The 17,680-nt window shown below is 43.3% G+C and overlaps 1 protein-coding gene across 1 annotated transcript in view; it reads right to left on the bottom strand.

Moving 5' to 3' along the window:
• LOC149080923 (uncharacterized) overlaps positions 1 to 12,092 on the bottom strand; it is a 180,592-nt gene extending 168,500 nt beyond the window's left edge. Inside the window, exon 1 of the mRNA XM_089237616.1 lies at positions 10,599 to 12,092. Within this exon, the coding sequence (XP_089093742.1) occupies positions 10,599 to 11,055 (457 nt within the window). The 5' untranslated portion in view covers positions 11,056 to 12,092. The remainder of the gene's footprint in view (positions 1 to 10,598) is intronic.
• Positions 12,093 to 17,680: the final 5,588 nt, after the last annotated feature.

The raw sequence follows: 17,680 nt of genomic DNA, 5'->3' as shown, positions 1-17,680 counted from the left end.
GGCCTGCATCGCTGAAACGTAACTCACCCAGATAATAATATTTCGGTTATTGGAGAAAGAGCATCCGCTCTACTTGAGCTACTTGAAGTTAATGTCACAACAATGGTCACCTTCTGCTGCCCGGGAATGTGAACATTCATACCCAGTCTGAGATTCGATGCCAGTTCATACGTCCCAGAGTATACGTGCTCGACCAACACCCATGGCCCCCCACAAGGGGTGGGCTGGAAAGGGTCTAGCCCTGGGCCCGGGATGATTTTCATTATTTTTCCGTTTCTCACGCTATAAATCCACCATAGAGGGGCCCGTGAAAGCCTGGTCGGGGGCCCGCAAAAGATCCCAGCCTAGGGCCCTACTCCAGGATGTGGGGGCCATGCCAACACCACCTAAAGAAAAAACACCACCTTCTTAAACACCTCCTCTTTTTTAGTGGGGGTGTTGGCTCGGAGGCCGCCGGCCAAATGTGGCCCTCGGAATCATCTGATGTTGCCCGCGACCTCAAACTAATTTTGTAAAAATGAACTATATTATATATAAAAGCGGCATATTTATAGATATATATTTATAGATCACCAACGGTGCTGTTCTACTTCACTCAAGTGGCCCGCGGCACATTCCTTGATCACTTACGTGACCAGCAGTATATTTGTAGATCATCAGTGATTCACGCGCACTTCCAGAACACATAGATAACCTGCGATACATTCCCAGATTACGTAAGGGGCCGCTGCACATTCCCAGATCACTTAAGGGGCCCCTGCACATTCTCAGATCATTTAAGTGGCCCCGCGGCATGTTTATAAAAAAAATTGAGTCACCCACAGCGCAGTTGCAGAGCCCTTATGCGGCCGGTGGCACATTTCCAGATAACCTAATTAGGCTGGGGTACAGTTTCAATCGAGCGACATGCAGCCCATTTACAGGTGACCGAAGTGATCCGCGCCATATTTACAAATCACTCTCGAGTGACCTACAGCATAGCTCCATATCACTCTTAAGCAACCTGCAGCATATTTTCAGATCTCTTAAGTGGGCCACGGTACACTCTCGTTTGAGCAGCCTGTGGCACATTTCCATATCGCTTAACTGACCTGCGGTGCAGCTCCACATTACTTCAGTGGCCCGCGACGCTTTTTAAAACCCTTGTCCTAGAGCAGTGGTTCTCAAACTTTTGTTACTCGCGGCTCCCTCTGCCGTGTTCGTGGTTCGTCTGCGGCTTCCCTGAATACTTTATAGCAGGAATTTTCCCTTATAAATGAACCACTTCAAAGTGTAAATAGGCTCCCACATCATATTTCCATCTCATCGCGCCGCCCCTGGCGAAATTTGGCGACACCCCCTAGGAGTCACGACGCACACTTTGAGAAACACTGTCCTATCTATCTTTACGAGTTACTATTCCAGTCCACTTGGGCCCAGGGAGACTGGTATGCAGGGCCGGACTTGGGCAGTTACGAAGGGTGCGGCCGCACCGGGCCGCTAAATTTTTGGGGCCGCAGAAAGAGATAAAAATGTTTTGATTACATTTTGATTTCAACTTCTTAACAAAGCAATAGCTTAAAATTCAGTGCAAGATAGAGAACCTCTAAGTTTGAGGGCTGGGATAGATACAGTCGGTCCCGCTTATAACGTTCCCGCTTAGTAGGACTTATTTTCGTGGGGTCCTAAATTTCCCGTTTGAAGTGTTTTCTCGCTTACAACGTTTTTTCATGACGGTTTTTTGAAAAACGTTATAAGCGGGATCCACTGTAATCGCTTTTCTAGCCCTGAGAGCCCTAAACCTTCAAGTGCCTGGGGGCGAACTCGCATTTTCCACCGGGAAGCGGACATTTTTTTCCGTATTTCTTGCCAAATGGCATTTTTTTTACGACCATGAAGTAGTTTTACAGTCGTTCTCGGACACCAGTGTGAACCTGGTGGGCACCACAATACCCATGGACACCCTGGGGTATTGGAAAACCCCTGTATTCAGAGGGGCTGTAATTTTTGTTTTTGCACTGGGCCGCAAAATACTTAAGCCCGTCCCTGCCGGTATGCATCAAGTGCTCTCGTCTTGCGTATATTCATACATTCCGTTTATAGCACGGCCTTAGCATAAGAAATGAGGTGCTCCCAAGCATCATCATCGAGAACAAGGAGGGTGCTTATTTCGTATGTGTGCTCGCAAAGGTCATCAGTGAGGAAGGAGAGGAAAAAAAACACTGCACACAGTCACGTTTAAGGATACAATGAAGTCGTAATTTAGTAGTCGAAACGCATACACGCAAAACGCACGCGCGCGTCCGTCGCCCCTTCTTGTTGTCTCAATGTCGTAGTAGTAGTAGTAGTAGTAGTTGTAGATGTTGTCTATGTAACAAGATGGCAGGCAGATGACATGTAGGCCTTTTTTTTTTTGGCTTCATACGGGGCATGTATCCCAGCACATATTGCGTGGGATGTTTGATGAACCCTAAACGCGGTCTCTCGACTTGGCACCCGTTGCCAAACGCACGGAAAACAAAGATATGCGCGTGGCATACATTATATATACTTGTGTGTTTTTCATTACCATTTTTTTTTTCTTAAATAGGATTGATATTTCCGGCACCCTGCCCACGGTCACGGATTGAAGACGTTGCGGTTAAGGCTCGAAATGTTTGGCGTCAGTCTTGAGAATAGAAATATTCGGCCGCGATGTACGTGGTTCTGGGCGAATCCTTGTGTTCAGCCCCCCCCCCTCCCCCAGGGGGCCCTAGAATTATTTTTTTCCTTTCACGCCATGTGTTTATTGTAAAGGAGGCCCTTGGAAAATTCTGGCCTAGAAGGATGCTCTGAGCTTCGGATCTATTTCGGTGTCATTTGATCATACATATATAAGCAGTGGTTATCAACTTTTGCAAGCCCGCGGCCCGGTTGATTTCATTTTAGTGTGGGGAAGGTCCAGTCATACACACGCCTAATGGGGGAATAAATGGGGGGAAATGAGACAATCAATCATTCACGGCCCGGTTTGACTGATATCAGGGCTCGGTACCGGACAGCAGCCCGGCAGTTGAGAAAGCCATGTTTTGCCGGAATCTTCAAGGTTCCTTTTTTTTTCGTTCGCGGCACCCCCTGCGAATGAGATTATATTTTCAAATATTACGGGGCATAACTGCTTGATTTCGGGGTGATTTGGTGACGCCCCGAAAGGATGGGGGCACAAAATTTGAGTTATTCGAGATTTTCATCTGCTAAGCTTATGAAAGTGGGGCCAGAATCCAAACTAATTAGATGTGGAAAGAATAATATCTGGGCCTCGCATGTTTGTCTGTTCGGAGGGAGGGAGGGACCCTGCAGCGTACGGTATGGTCCTGAAATAAAAGCAAGCAATACTCAGTGGCACCCAAAAGTATGGATCCACAACATATTTGAGTTTAGTGGAGGGGGCGAATGGTAAGCTAGACGTAAAAGGGCTATTATATTCGCGCCTCTTATTTAAATCTTTACCACAGACTGCAGTACGGCCCTGCACTAAAAGCACTCCAAACACTTGGTGACGCTTCTAAAAAAACCTAAGTGCGAACCAACCGTGATTTTCTTCAGTCAAGCTTCTGGGGGCGGCGGGGGGGGGGGGGATATTCAAGCTTATTCGATGTAGAAAGATGGTACCGTTCCTCAAAACAAGAAGACAACATGTGATGAACCGTACCCCCTATTGTTGGATGGTACCGCGGGCCACTCCTGCTCCGGTGTAGGATTTCCTAGACTATAGGCAAATTTCTAACGTAAAATTTCTGAAAAAATGAGAGGTTGATCTTGGATCCTTCCAGGCTACAGACCTATCAACATTCTCCTCTTGAGGGATGGGGGTGTGCCGCGGTATCAATGAAAGTTGATAACTCGAAGATTATTTCCTTCAGATGTTCTTCGCCAAGGAAAGTGTGGGACTAAAAGCCATTACTGGATACAAAGGCTTCCTTTGTTTCATTCATGATGTATGGATGTAATTTTTATGGCAGAGATATCAAGAGACCATCTCACCACGGTGTCACTTTCGGATGGGCTAACTAACAGCTCCGGGTAGAGTTCCGCCGCTATTACGGCCAACCCTTCCCGTCTTTATACAGTGTGTCAAAGATATGAAACAAAAACCGTAAGACGGGTCAAAAAACTAACTCTTGGCTCGGGATCAAATTACGGTGAGAATCGGACGCGAGTTACTGACCCTGAGATCAAGATGCCCGTCGACAAATGGCTTTCGTGTACACGGGGTGGGACCAAAAAATAAAATCGGTTAATGATGCCGGCCGCATGCATGGGTAATGGCAGGGCCGTAGTCTCTATCAAGCATCATCTTCAAGCATGTATCAACTGTACGACCATCAACAATATCTATGCTAAAGTTCCCTTCCCTCCACCCACTTCAAAGAGGTTCTTAGAACTACAGTCTAAAGCAGTTTTTTCTATCCCTTGTTTTCACATATTGTCTCCTTTAGACCATATTTTCTTCTTGTGCTTCCCCCCCCCCATCTTAACTGGGGGATCCACATGCGATTGGGCCCCTTTCTATCGGAACAGGACGTTTGGACGCGACTCCTTAGACGCGACCATTCGGACTCGCATCGTTTCGACCAGGACCGCAACTAGATGCAAAAGGACAGCCGGGGGAAAGTACGAATTTTTGCACCGCTGCATGCTGCTCCCCAGCCCCCCCCCCCTAGTTTCAGCCCTGGTTGCCACCTGTTAAACCTGAGGCTAATGGGTCGTGGCCTATGTTTCAAAACAGGCCAGTCTCTGGAATTTTGCTAACCTTCTTTTCTCCACTGGCCCTCCCCATTCCCGAACCATATTTTCTTCTTGTGGCCTCTCGTCTTGCATTCAGGAGCGAGACATTTCCTACTTCTTAAACTGATTTTGAAAATTTTATAAATAAGGAAGATCTCCGAAAATCCGGGCCGAAGTCCCTCCAGCCGCCGTCTTGGAGGGGCGGGGGGGGGTTTATTGTCATCTCTATGTAACAATAACTTAAGTGTTAACCTAACTGTGCGATTCTGAAATTAACGATTTCCGTGGCCCCCACAGATTACGAAAGAGCATCGAATGAGACTATATGGCCACCGGTTAAGAACTACTATCTCAGACCATGGCTTTGGAAAAATTTGGAAAAATTCCAAAGCGAAAAAGTTAGGCGGTACCCCTTTTATTAATTTATCTGGTGTACAAAGAAAAATTCAAAAAAAAAACCGTACAGGTTGGTCCTTGGACTTTTGGATCAGTGGTTCACAACCGGGGTTCATATAGTCCCCCCCGTGCGGCCCTGGGATACTCTATGAGTACCCATGGGTGAAAATTAAGTAAAAGAGAAGCTACGGCAGCCTCAGAGATGTAATGAACAACCAAATAAAAAATATGTGAAGCATTCAATCGAAATATGGTGGAAACGTTCGAGTTATTTTACAATCCAGTACAGCCGCAACAACAGGGAAGCCGACGGGACTTCCTGAAAGCAGCAGGTTTGAAACATCACTAATGTGGCCTGTATACAGGTTGTTTCACCATAACCGACCGAAAGGAATATAAATTACAGTCGGCCCCCTGTATTCGCGGGGGTTACGTTCCAGGGGTGACCGCGAATACGGGAAATCCACGAATAACCGAAACCATGGTTTTTTCTTGTATATCTCGTTTATTGAACAGCATGAGAAGAGCAGGGTAACGCAGAGGTATAAGGGAATGTAAAAGAGGGTGCAACGAGATTGATGGCGATGTTTCCTGAAAGAACATTGTGATTTCTATTTGCAGTTTCTTCTTCGTATCATCAAGTATGTTGGGATATGATCACAAGGCTTCCTCTACCAATTTTTCTACATGTGACGAGCGTACCATAGAGGGATCTATGCCATGAAAACAATCTTCTTCTTCTTCTTACCAGGCAGGGACCTGGCTCTGTCCCGCTAAGGATATTAGCCATTTACTCGGCTGAGTTGGTCCGTGCTGGAGAGTGCTGAAGGTGACCGACCGGGAATCCCCCGAGATACATTCGAAGGCCACCCGGTCCGGCACATCCAGCCCTATTTCCTCTTTTTATCCATGATGAGGGCACTATCCAGTCCCCCCCCCCTCCCATCAAGCAGCATTAGTGGTGGCCGCTGTGGTGGTCGAGTGGTCATAGTGACGGACTCGCATCGCGGGGATCCGGGTTCGAGCCCCACGGTCGTCACAGTGGTGGTCGGCTGAAGTTGGTTTTCTGTGGTTCCCAACTTCGAGGCGCAAATGCGAGCCGATCTCCCCGTTAAAAAGTCTCGCCACAGAGAGCAACAGGCCTACAAACAGTACAAATATTCAGTCACTGCACATCACTCACTTCACTTCTGAGATATAGATGGCAGCACTGAAAAATCATACACAACACTAGATACGCACTCACACTGTTAGGTACACACATAATTCCGGCACAACTCACTAGGTAGTAAATTGCCTATGGCAATAGACCTGAGTTGTGCTCGGTTTGAAAAAAAAGAAAAAAAAGAAAAAGCATTAGTGGTGTCCCTGTGGGCCGCTCGTTCCGATCTGATTTGATACAATTCTGCCATCTGGCTCCTTACCAAGCTGTGGCTCCCGATGTTGCACATGCGCACCACCCAGCGAAGCCTTACCTCTCCAGAATTTCTTCATCATCAAATAACAATTATTTACAAAAATGTCAGAAACTGCTTCGCGAGCATTCGCCTCCTCGGGGTGCAGTGTTTGCTGTATGAAAACAATCTATTGCTGATTTGAGCGTGCGAAGCCCTTCCGCTATGTTACTCATGGTGAACTTTGTCTTCTACTTTTTCAACTTGATCTTCTTCATCTGGTACCGCTTCAGTTTCAGGAGCAGTCAACTACATTAATTGCTCTTCGATCAATACCTCTGAACTGTTATTAATTAGCTGGGATCATTCAAACCATTCTCCACCCACTTGTTTCGCTAACGTGACAATGTGTCTTCAGTTGGCTCTGTAGAATTGGTTGTGTCCTTTAGCGCACATTGTGGCCAAAGGGGTTAATCCAACCCGAGGTGACCGTTTCTCTCTCTTGGGAGTTGCCACGGCTCTAGTGATGACAGTAATTTCATTAGCGAGCCATTCTAAACATGCACAACTCAAGTTTCGTAAACAAAACACATCAATGACGATTTCTGAGTGTTGCAAAAAAAAATTTCCATAAAGGGGAAAAACCCCGCGAATACGGGGGGGCTGATTGTACAGTCAAACCTCGTTAGTGCGTCACCCGGTCGACACGTCACTCCGCTTACCGGGCCACTTTTTAGAAATCCCAATCGTCCTCAGGCAGGAATTGGCGCAGCTATGGCTTACTCCGTTTAACGAGTCACTCCGCTTACCAAGTCATATTTTTTGCTCTCCCAAGAGTGACTCATTAACGAGGTTTGACTGTATATGGTTCTTTTTAAGATTCAGCAAAACTATGAAAAATGATCAACAAAGAGAGAGAACGAAATTTATCTGTGATAGTCGAACCCCCCCTCCCAAAAAAATCCCTATCGGGGGGGGAAATGCAAGAAATTAAAATTTGTATGCGCCCCCCCCCCCCATCTAAAAAATGTCAATTATAAATTTATCGCCTTTTTCTATGGAACTCAAGGAAATTCACCTCGTGACATTTGGATCGAAATTCGTCGAGATATTGACAGTCAAAACCCGTGATTTTTGGCACTTTTCAAGGAAAAATTTCCTATTCATTTAGCCTTCGAGGAGCCAAATGTTTGACATTTGGTTCTGCGCGTTTCTTTTGAGTATGCGGAAAATCCTTCTTCCCCTAAATATCGATCTTATAATTGTCGACAGTGAAGAAATAATCATTAAAATAATTATTTATAATTCATTCTCGTTCATTCACGCGGGTAAAACGGTTTTTTCCCACATTTAATACTGTTTCTTCCCAACTTTCCTCCGTTTTTGGAACTCGAATATATCAGTGAATATTGCACTTAGAAACGTGGAATTCATTTTTTTCGTTGGCATCGGGAGAGATAAAGGGCAACGACTTTCTAATTCGGTTTTCGGGGGGGTCACACGGGGACTCTATGAAAAAAGTTTATCTTTTTATTTTAATAACCATACAACACACCCGCTGCAACGTGAATGGCATGTACAATATCTAAGTACAACCGGGGCGGGCGCGGTAGCCCAGGTCGATAAGATACTCGCCTAAAGTACCGAAGGATGTTTAGAGATGTCGCGAGTTCGATACCTGATTCGTCCTTGTTGTCAGAAAACTTTCCTGACACGGGGTTACAGAAACGGCGACATGACCGCAGGAAAAAAATTGCTACCGCAGGGAGTGCCCCCATCGAGGGGTTAGCGCACCAACCTCTCGATGATTATGAAAAAACAAGCCCGAAGGTTTTTTTAACAACTGGCTGTTGCGAAAATATATTTTGGAAAGCTGCCCCTGCGGGGAATCAAACCCACGTCCTTTCACTTTCCGGGTGAACGCCCCAGACCTCTAGACCAGTGTTTCTTAACCTTTTTCAGCTCATGGCTCCCTAGGGATCACATTTTTTTTCTCGTGGCCAGGGCCCCCCCCCCCTCTCTACCCTCATCCAAGAGTGAGATACTTTCTATTTTTTTATTATGAATGAAATTGTAATAAATCAGATCAATCTCATCTCGCCCAGGAGTCAAACTATATGGTAAAAAACGGTCTGTGTAAAATACGGGATGACCCAACGATCCTGCACGATAAATCGACCCTCCCAAGATATCAACCGTTGCTCTGGCGGCCCTCCATACTTAGCTGGAAATAACAGCTTACATATGAAAATCATAGTACCAAATCCCATATAATGCAGTTCCCCCTCCCTCCATTATAGACATGAAGACCAGAGTCATGCCAACATAGACCCAAGGGTTAAGATGCCCCTGGTTCTATGGACGGATCTGATGGATTCTGAAAGTAGTAATATTTTTCAACAATGTTTCACTTATAGGGCTTTTCTCTTCACAGCTCTCTACGACTCCTTTCGGCACCTGTCGGGGATCACCTTTCTTCTGATTTTCTCTCGTGTCCCCCCCCCCCAGAATATCCCAGTACCGCAAGAGGACCATATGGCCCCAGGTAGAGAACCACTGCTCTAGACTACAGAAGGCAACGAATATCTCAATCTTTCCTTGGAGAGTGACATAATCCTTGCATAAGTCGCCATCTGGTGGCATTGTCAGCAATTGCGAGCTACTTACCCGAGTTAGCTCCGACCGTCCACGTACGGTCCCGTTCAGTGCACACGAGCTCCAAGGAAAGATTGAGAGATTCGTTGCCTCTGTAGACTAGTGCGTTCACCGGGAAAGCGAAGGGACGTGGGTTCGATTCCCCGCGGGGGCAGCTGAAATGTATCTTCGCATCGACCTTTATAAGGGTCCAATTTCTTCATTTCAACCCATGCGAATATTAATAACATTTGCGGCATATGTAAAGTTTCCCCCCCCCCTATATTGAATAATTTTTATTTAATTAAACTATATATTTCCACGTCTACCTGCGGACCACTTGTCTAATCCTCGCGGACCTCTTGGCCACCTATAGTCCCCTTACCATAGGTTGAGAAACGCTGATCTGTAGGATCAACGGTTCACCAGTAAAATGCCGTACGACCTGTTACCTCTGCATCCTGTATATATATAAGCACTGTATATAAATGCACCTAAACCACATTTCAAGTCAGGAAAAAATATTTTAATGCCTATCTATGATCAAATCTCGTTTAACTATGATTTTCGAAAGAGGAAGCAAGTACAATGTAAACTGATACAGCCAGAATTATCTCTTTTGACAATTCTCTTGAATTATCGCGAATTATTGAATTGAATTATTCTTTTAGCAATTCTGAATTCTCGTTGGCTGGAATCATTTCTTTCAATGATATTTATATATATATATATCGAATGCACCGGGTTCGAACCCCACAGTGGTGGGTCGGCTGAAGTTGGTTTTCTGTGGTTCCCAACTTCAAGGCGCGAATGCGAGCCGATCTCCCCGTTAAAAAGTCTCGCCACAGAGAGCAACAGTCCCACAACGATAAATCATTCAATCATAACACTTCACTCATAGTTAGAAAAACTGGTGGCAGATGGCAGCACTACACATAACAAGCATTACAGAGAAACAAAAACTTCACGTCAGGTTTCACTGCACGTACACGCACATTCCCGCATGTACCGATTCGTTGGGGGTTCCGCTGGGGGGGGGCGGGGTGCATGTGTGGTGTAGCAGTAGTAGGTAGGACCTCCAAAAAATGGCTCGGGGATCCATGATGTTCTTAAGTCAGCCACCTCGTTGGGCAATTTGCCTGTTGTGGCGTTGTACTTGTACTAAACATTTTTGGTGCCCCAAAATAAAAATTTTGAGACACACCTGACTCACTATTAATTTTAGCACCGGGCCCCTTCCTCCCAGTCTGGCAAGGGCGGCCCTGGGACGGGCTCCATCAAAGCCACACTGACCAACGTGTAGGGTTATGGCCAAAAAACAAACAAATCTAATGCAGTACATACAAAGGTATACAGTACATAAAATTGTTTCTTTTTAAAAAAATCCCATCACCATGACTTTAGCAACCAGTCAATGGATCTACTCACCCAATACAGCAATGGCATATCCATTAGGTGGTCTCAACAGTCTCCGGGACCAGGCGGATCTAATAACTTCGAGGTTATACTCCGTCCCGGACACCAAAACCGTACAAGGTTTGAGGCATCCCTTATACTCCAAACTGTTCACACTTTCGACGAGGCTCGGATTCCAGTAACAATCCGTGTTCTCCTTCACGAAATTACGGAAAACATCCAACGGCACGAAACATTTCGGACTCGTCGGTGGTGGTGGCGGGCCCGGGCCCTCACAGAGACCATTAATATCCTTGGAGTCTTTCCTCGTGGTCGCACCGTAACTATCCTTGAGACCGTTCACCATCGGCGGATCCGAATTGTAACCATCCGATATCAACTCCATGAAGGTTAGGGCCATGCAGCGGCGTATCAAGACGTGTTCGCAACTGTCTACACCACTAATGGGACGGTTTCTTGTGAGCGACATTTTATCCGGATAACAAGAACTTCTCAATTAAAAGGTCTCGTCAAAGGACGTCACGAAAACCCATCACCTTGATGTGCCCTGACCGGCCGTGGACATCCTCGAATTTAATCGGGACGTCATTCGTTCAACAAAAGCTGAAACAGAAAAACATAGCGCTGAACAGTCCTCCGCGCACAGAATAACTCCTTCCACGGATGCTACGCTAGATCCTTCCGTGCAAAAGAAACAGAATAACTCCGTTCGTAGACCCAAACACCAGGTCCTTCATGCACTATAACTTCTCGCATAGATCCAAACGCTTCAGAATAACTCCACCCACGAATCCAACAATAAGTCCTTCGTGGACAGAATAATTTCTTTGACCGATCGAAACGCTAGATCCTTCTCTGTGCAGGAGAAACAGAATAACTCCTTTCGCAGATCCAAACGCTAGGTCCCCTTCTAGGTCCTTCTGCGCAGTATAAACAGAATTACTCCTCTCGTGGACCCAAACACCAGATCCTTCACGTGCACAGATCCAAACACGCTCGGTTTTTTCGTGCTCCGAATAACTCCACTCGCGAATCCGAAAACAGTCCTTCGTATACAGAATGACTTCTTTCACAGATCCAAACGCTAGGTCCTTCTTTACAGAAAAGAAACAGAATAAATCCACTCACAGGTATACAAACGTTAGTTTCTTTCGTACACACAAAACAACTCCACTTGCACAGATCCAAAAATTAAATCCTTCGTACACAGAATAACTTCACCGACGGATCCGAACACAGTCAGCAAAACATTTTCTGCTTTTTTTTCTTTTGTTTATTCAAGGTATTCCCCCTGGAAGCCCGACGCAGAACTACCACAAAACCAATATTGTTTTTCGGGCTGTTGTTGTGCAAGGGCTTCCATCACATCTCCAAACAAGCACGTGGCTCGAACTCCCATTTGCTTCGTGCGTCCGAGAGAGTTCGGATGATTATTGTTATTATTACCGTTGGAGAGTGGAAGCTTCTACTTCACTCCTCTCCGCGCAGCAGCTGAACATTGAAGTCACTGAATGGATGCTTCCAGCGAGAAGATGGAAGCTCCGTTTTTTTTTTGTGACTCTTCGGCGGTTATGGGGTGGAAAAAAAAGATTAACCGCGAAACCGGTTCTACTTCTCTTTACTCTCTTCACTTCTCTTCTTTTTTTTCATTTTATATCTTCGCCATCGTTATTTCTTTCTGGTCTTGTTTTCGGTCTGGGTCTTCTTTTTTTTTATTATTACCCAATGGCGGGGGGAAAAAACATACCATCTACAAATAGGCAGGGGAAAGAAAAAAGAAATGTCTGAGGAAATTCGAAGTGAAAGTGAAGAAAAGATGTAGAAAAGGACATTATATTATATGGAATGGAAGTGTAATGAATTATTCATTGCGACGGACTTTACAGGTACGTCCGATGGCGGGGTGCAGAATGACGTGAAACAATCTTCAAGGAAGCCGAAAGGCACTCGCGTGTCCGTTCTAAAGAATCGCCGCGGGCAGTTGAGAGTGGCCATCCAATAACCCTTTCAGACCCCGTACGCACAATAGTGTGGAAGGTTGTTTTTCTCCTTTTTAACCTTAAAAGGGAGTTCAGCCCTGACTCGGAGGATTATTAGTGTTTTATCGTTGAAGTCAGGCTGAAAACCCTGAGAATTAAAAAAAAATAATATCTACAGCGAGAGGAAAAACAGAGTCTCACGTTTGTTGGCACTGCTGCTGCTTAACCGTGAAACATGTGCCTCGTACACATTCACTCATTGGAAAGTGTAAGGGCCCTTTTACATGTAGCGGATGAGGACGCGGGTCCGGAACAAGTTTTAACAATTGGTATACTCGGAGCCTTTCAGAGGATGCGGAATGCGCCCGCAACTTCGAAATGTTCATGCGGGTCCGGATGGTGTCCGCACAGGGGCGTAGTCAGGAATTTCGTTCGTGGGAGGGGGAAACCAAAGTGATAGAACAATGGATTTGGCCATCTTTTCTCCTTTTTCGGTCATTTTCTCATATTTCGGGAGTGGGGGGGGACCAGACCCCCAAGTCCTCCCCCCCCCCTCGCTACGCCCTTGCGTCCGCATATGTTAAAACCCAAGTGTGGGCTCCGCATTCGCACATAGGGGCCATTCAAGTATTACGTAAACAGATTTTTAGCCATTTTTGACCCCCTTCCCCGTCAGCAGCTTAGAATATTTCATATCTTCAAAAAGGGGTGGTTGATGACGTAAGCAACCTTCAAACCCCCCTTCCCCCCCCCCCGATGCTGACGTAATACTTGAATGACCCCATACAGGTTTTGTACATCAGGTTATACGGAGCTATTCACACGAGGTGGAATTCGCTCGCATCTTTGGCTACTTTTTAAAGATGATTTTGCACGGAATATTTTCAATTATATATTTGCCATAAATACCCTTAAAAACACCATATGAAGGTCCCTGTTCATCAATAGGACGTACCCACATACGTCTATCCCTCCGTTTCCTTCTGATATGGAGATATAGCAACTTTAACCGCCTTTTGTCCATACTTTACAACTTTATGCAATAAAACCTGCCAACAACGGCCACTGACGGGACCATGAAAATGTAGCCGCTATTGGGAATGAAATTTTATTTCTGAAAGAAAAAAAAAACCACTACAAAAATTTGTGATCTATGTAACATGTAAAATTACAATACAATACAAATACAACGCCACAACAGGCAAACTGCCCAACGAGGTGGCTGACTTAAGAACATCATGGATCCCCGAGCCATTTTTTGGAGGCCCTACCTACTACTGCTACACCACACATGCACCCCGCCCCCCTCCCCCCGCGGAACCCCCCAATGAATCGGTACATGCGAGAATGTGCGTGTACGTGTAGTGAAACCTGACGTGAAGTTTTTTGTTTCTCTGTAATGCTTGTTATGTGTAGTGCTGCCATCTGCCACCAGTTTTTCAAACTATGAGTGAAGTGTTACGATTGAATGATTTATCGTTGTAGGACTTTGATATAAAATTAATCTTAAGTGTCTACGTTCAATATTTTTCGTAATATGCGCATTTCAAATCGGGTGATTCTTTTTGAAACACCCTGCATATCCATGCCAATGCACCCCACATACGCAATTGTCTAAGTTTTCTAAACAAAAAGCAGGGTATGTTATTTGACAGCATATCTTTCTCTCTATTTAATTCATATACTGAGTTCATAAAGCAGACAAAAAAAAAATGAAAGTTATGTTTAAGAGGAAAAAGCGTGAGGATGAAATTAAAAATGGATCTTACTTGGAATTTGAAATAGAGGGAACTTAAGATTTTTCTTCAAACTTGAGGGTGTAGCTGTCTCTTCAATTACTATGGAAAGGGTATTTAGAGAATGGGTATCGGAATAAGAAAACTAAAATGTTTTTTGAGTATAGTTTTGTGAGCTAAAGGTAGTGAATAAGTGGAATTAATGCGAGCGGATGTGCGGGATGAGTTTGAGGGTAAAGAGAATCGATTCATTTTGATTATCATTACTGATCTATAAAAATGTAAATAACGCGGAGGTAGGATCTGGAGTTGATGGAAGAGTTTGTTTGATGGAGTGTTATATAATCAGATGTCAAAAGCCTGATAATATTTTTTTACAGACAAAATAGGAGTAACATTAGAGATAAATAATCGCTTCTTCAGACTGATAGACCATAAAGTAAATGAGAATGAAACATTGAAGTAGTAGTAGGGTAGTGGAAAGGTTTTGCTCACGATAAAGGTTTGAGGTGAAAAAACTTGTATAACATGAAACTCAATTTAGATTGTAAATGGTTGATATGGGAAAGCCATTTTAAATTCTGGTCAATATGAATATCAAGGTATTTTATCGTAGTTGTTTGTTCAAGACGTTGACAGTTACATGAACTGCAATTGAAGCATTTTTGTTCATGCAGTATTTTGTTATGTTCGAGAGGTGGAACATTACGTAAAGAGGAAATTAATTAGTTTACTTTTCGAAATATTTATCATGAGATTATTATTAATAAACCAGTTTTGAATTGTAATTAGATCACTATTAATTGTTGTGATAAGTGATTGACAATCTGGTCCGGAGTAGAGAATGACAGTATCGTCGGTGAATGTGATACTTTTACCTTAGAACGCATTAAGTCATTAATAAAGATGATGAATAATAACGGGCCTAATACAGATCCTTGTGGGACTCCACTGGTAATATTCATAGAAGTACTGAAATGAACGTTACATTTTACTTCTTGAGTTCTGTTAGTAAGATATGAGAGGAGAATGCTGCCTCTGATACCGCAAGAATGCAAATTAGAGAGCAGAAGACTGTGATCGGCACTATCAAATGCTTTCCTAATATCTAAAGAAAATGTCTATCGTTTTTTCGAGATAAATCAATATTTTTGTACACATATTCAGTAAAGTTTAAGAGTGCAGATTCTGTGTTTCTTTTTGGTATAAATTCATCCTGATTGGAGGAAAATAATTCACTGTAGTTTAAGAGAAAGAGTAAATCTTAGTTTTGGGAATCATCTCAAAAACTTAAGAGGTGGAGGATAAAATAGAAATAGGTCTATAGTGTGTGTCGTTCAAAAATCATTAGAATTTCCATTTTTGTAAATAGGAAATAACTATTGCCGATTTTAGCGATTCAGGAAATTCCCCCCTCATTAACACAAATTATTAATTAGAGCTGCTGCCAAAATTTGAAGAATGTTGATAGGAAAACTTTTGAGAATATTTGTAGTTATACCATAAAAACATTAAGCAGAATTTGGAAGTGATTTAATTATTTTTGATATTTCATACTGATCAGTAGGCATCAGAAAGATAGATTTGTCATCAGTGTGTATATATTGTTTGAAATTACTATTTTGTGCCTGTCTATGTTCTGAAATATTCACGAAATGGATATTATGTATAAAGTTATTAGCTAGTAATTGTTATCCAAGGCTTGTTATGTTTTTTTGTTATTTTCAATATGAAGGTGTTCTGTATGTTACTACAGTTTCGTGTTTAAAGATGAAGAATTGATCAAAATTCAGACCCGGAGCATTTTTCATAAGCTCAAAACTAATTTTTAACGTATGATAAAATTCCGGTGAGATCTATTTTTTTTAACTATTAGCAGGTTTTTGATTAGATAAAATAAAACTTTAGCTTACAAGAGATTGGATAGAGATCAGTTACAGTAGTGGTGAATATAGCTGAGGAAATTTCATCAATTTTAATTGAGCAGCGAATAAATATGTGATCAATGCATGAATATGAATGTGGCCTGTGTGGCAAAATTGGAAATTAAAGGAGGGAAGCGGTGACTCGACAGCATATCCATATAATCGTAGTGAGTACCGGGTATAGTATTTAATCATTTTTGTCGCACCACGGTCATTTTCTGCACACGAGGGCGAGATGATAATCCACCATTTGAATGCGTGCCTAGCCAGGATTCCAGAGAGATTGATCTGGTTTATTAAAATTTCATATTCATAATGAAAAAATAGGAAGTATCTCACTCTTAAATGAGGGTGGGGGGCCCTGGATAGGACATGGGGCCACGAGAAAAAAATTTTATCCATAGGGGGAGCCATGAGCTGAAAAAGGTTAAGAAACACTGCTCTATAGAGTCCTCCGATTGTCTCGAATATACTTTTCCGTTGCTCTTCCAACGAAAAACTTCAAAAAACCATTTTCAGTTTAAAATTTCTTTGCAAAAACAGAATACCTGTTTAACAAATGACTTTGATTCACGGGCGATGGTTATAGAAGATATCGCGGGGTTTATCGGGTTTTGATCTTATCTTTTCTCTAGTCGGAACACGATGAATTATGTTAATGTCGGGTTTTAAGTAAATAATATCAAGTTTTTTTGCGGGATGGTTTTTTTTGTCCCGCGCGACTCCATCCAAATTCTCATTTTCAATTTCCGGAAGACCAAGAATTTTTTAATGTCTGATCGTCTCGAGTATTGCGTTGGGAGATCGGAGATATATCGATTTGAAGGTTTTTTTTTCGTTTGAGATTTTACGGAGCAGTGTTTCTCCACTTCTAGTGACGACAGTTGTTTGTTTTAATCTTGTATTTCTGATCGATGATTTTCAACTATTGTTTTCAGTGAGATCATTTCCTGGGATTGAGTTGAAAATTGATGTGTCATGAGAAACCGATGAGTGCCTGGATTTGGTTTTTCAAAGATGGAGGAGATACATGTGTGGTGACGCTAGTGCTGGTGGATGTGTCTGGTTGTTATTTCGGAAACATACAGTCATGACTCCTTTCTTTTTTTAGTTATTTAATAGAAGAGAGAGAGACTTTTAGGACATGTTCGGTCGACAGTTGGAGCCAGACTGAACTCCAATACGTACAAGAACGCACTAGATAATGCCTAGCTAGTGAGTGGCATAAAAAATATAATAAAAATATAAAAATTGTACAAGACAAGCAGCGCCACAGTACTCCCCCACGAGTCTGAAGGACGGCATGTGGCACAATGTACAAAATATGATAATATAGTTACGACGATATGACAATATAGTTACGGCAACTAATATGGCAGTGACATGTGCAAAAAAAAATTTATTCAAAAAATACGCAATACGAAAATTTTTTAAAAGTAATGAAATATTCATAT

The sequence above is a fragment of the Pholcus phalangioides genome, unplaced genomic scaffold (assembly GCF_987345545.1).
Source record: "Pholcus phalangioides strain wild (caught in Gottingen) unplaced genomic scaffold, Ppha-v1.0 ptg000010l_1, whole genome shotgun sequence".
Classification (NCBI taxonomy): domain Eukaryota; kingdom Metazoa; phylum Arthropoda; class Arachnida; order Araneae; family Pholcidae; genus Pholcus; species Pholcus phalangioides.
This window is presented reverse-complemented; position numbering and strand designations above follow the sequence as displayed.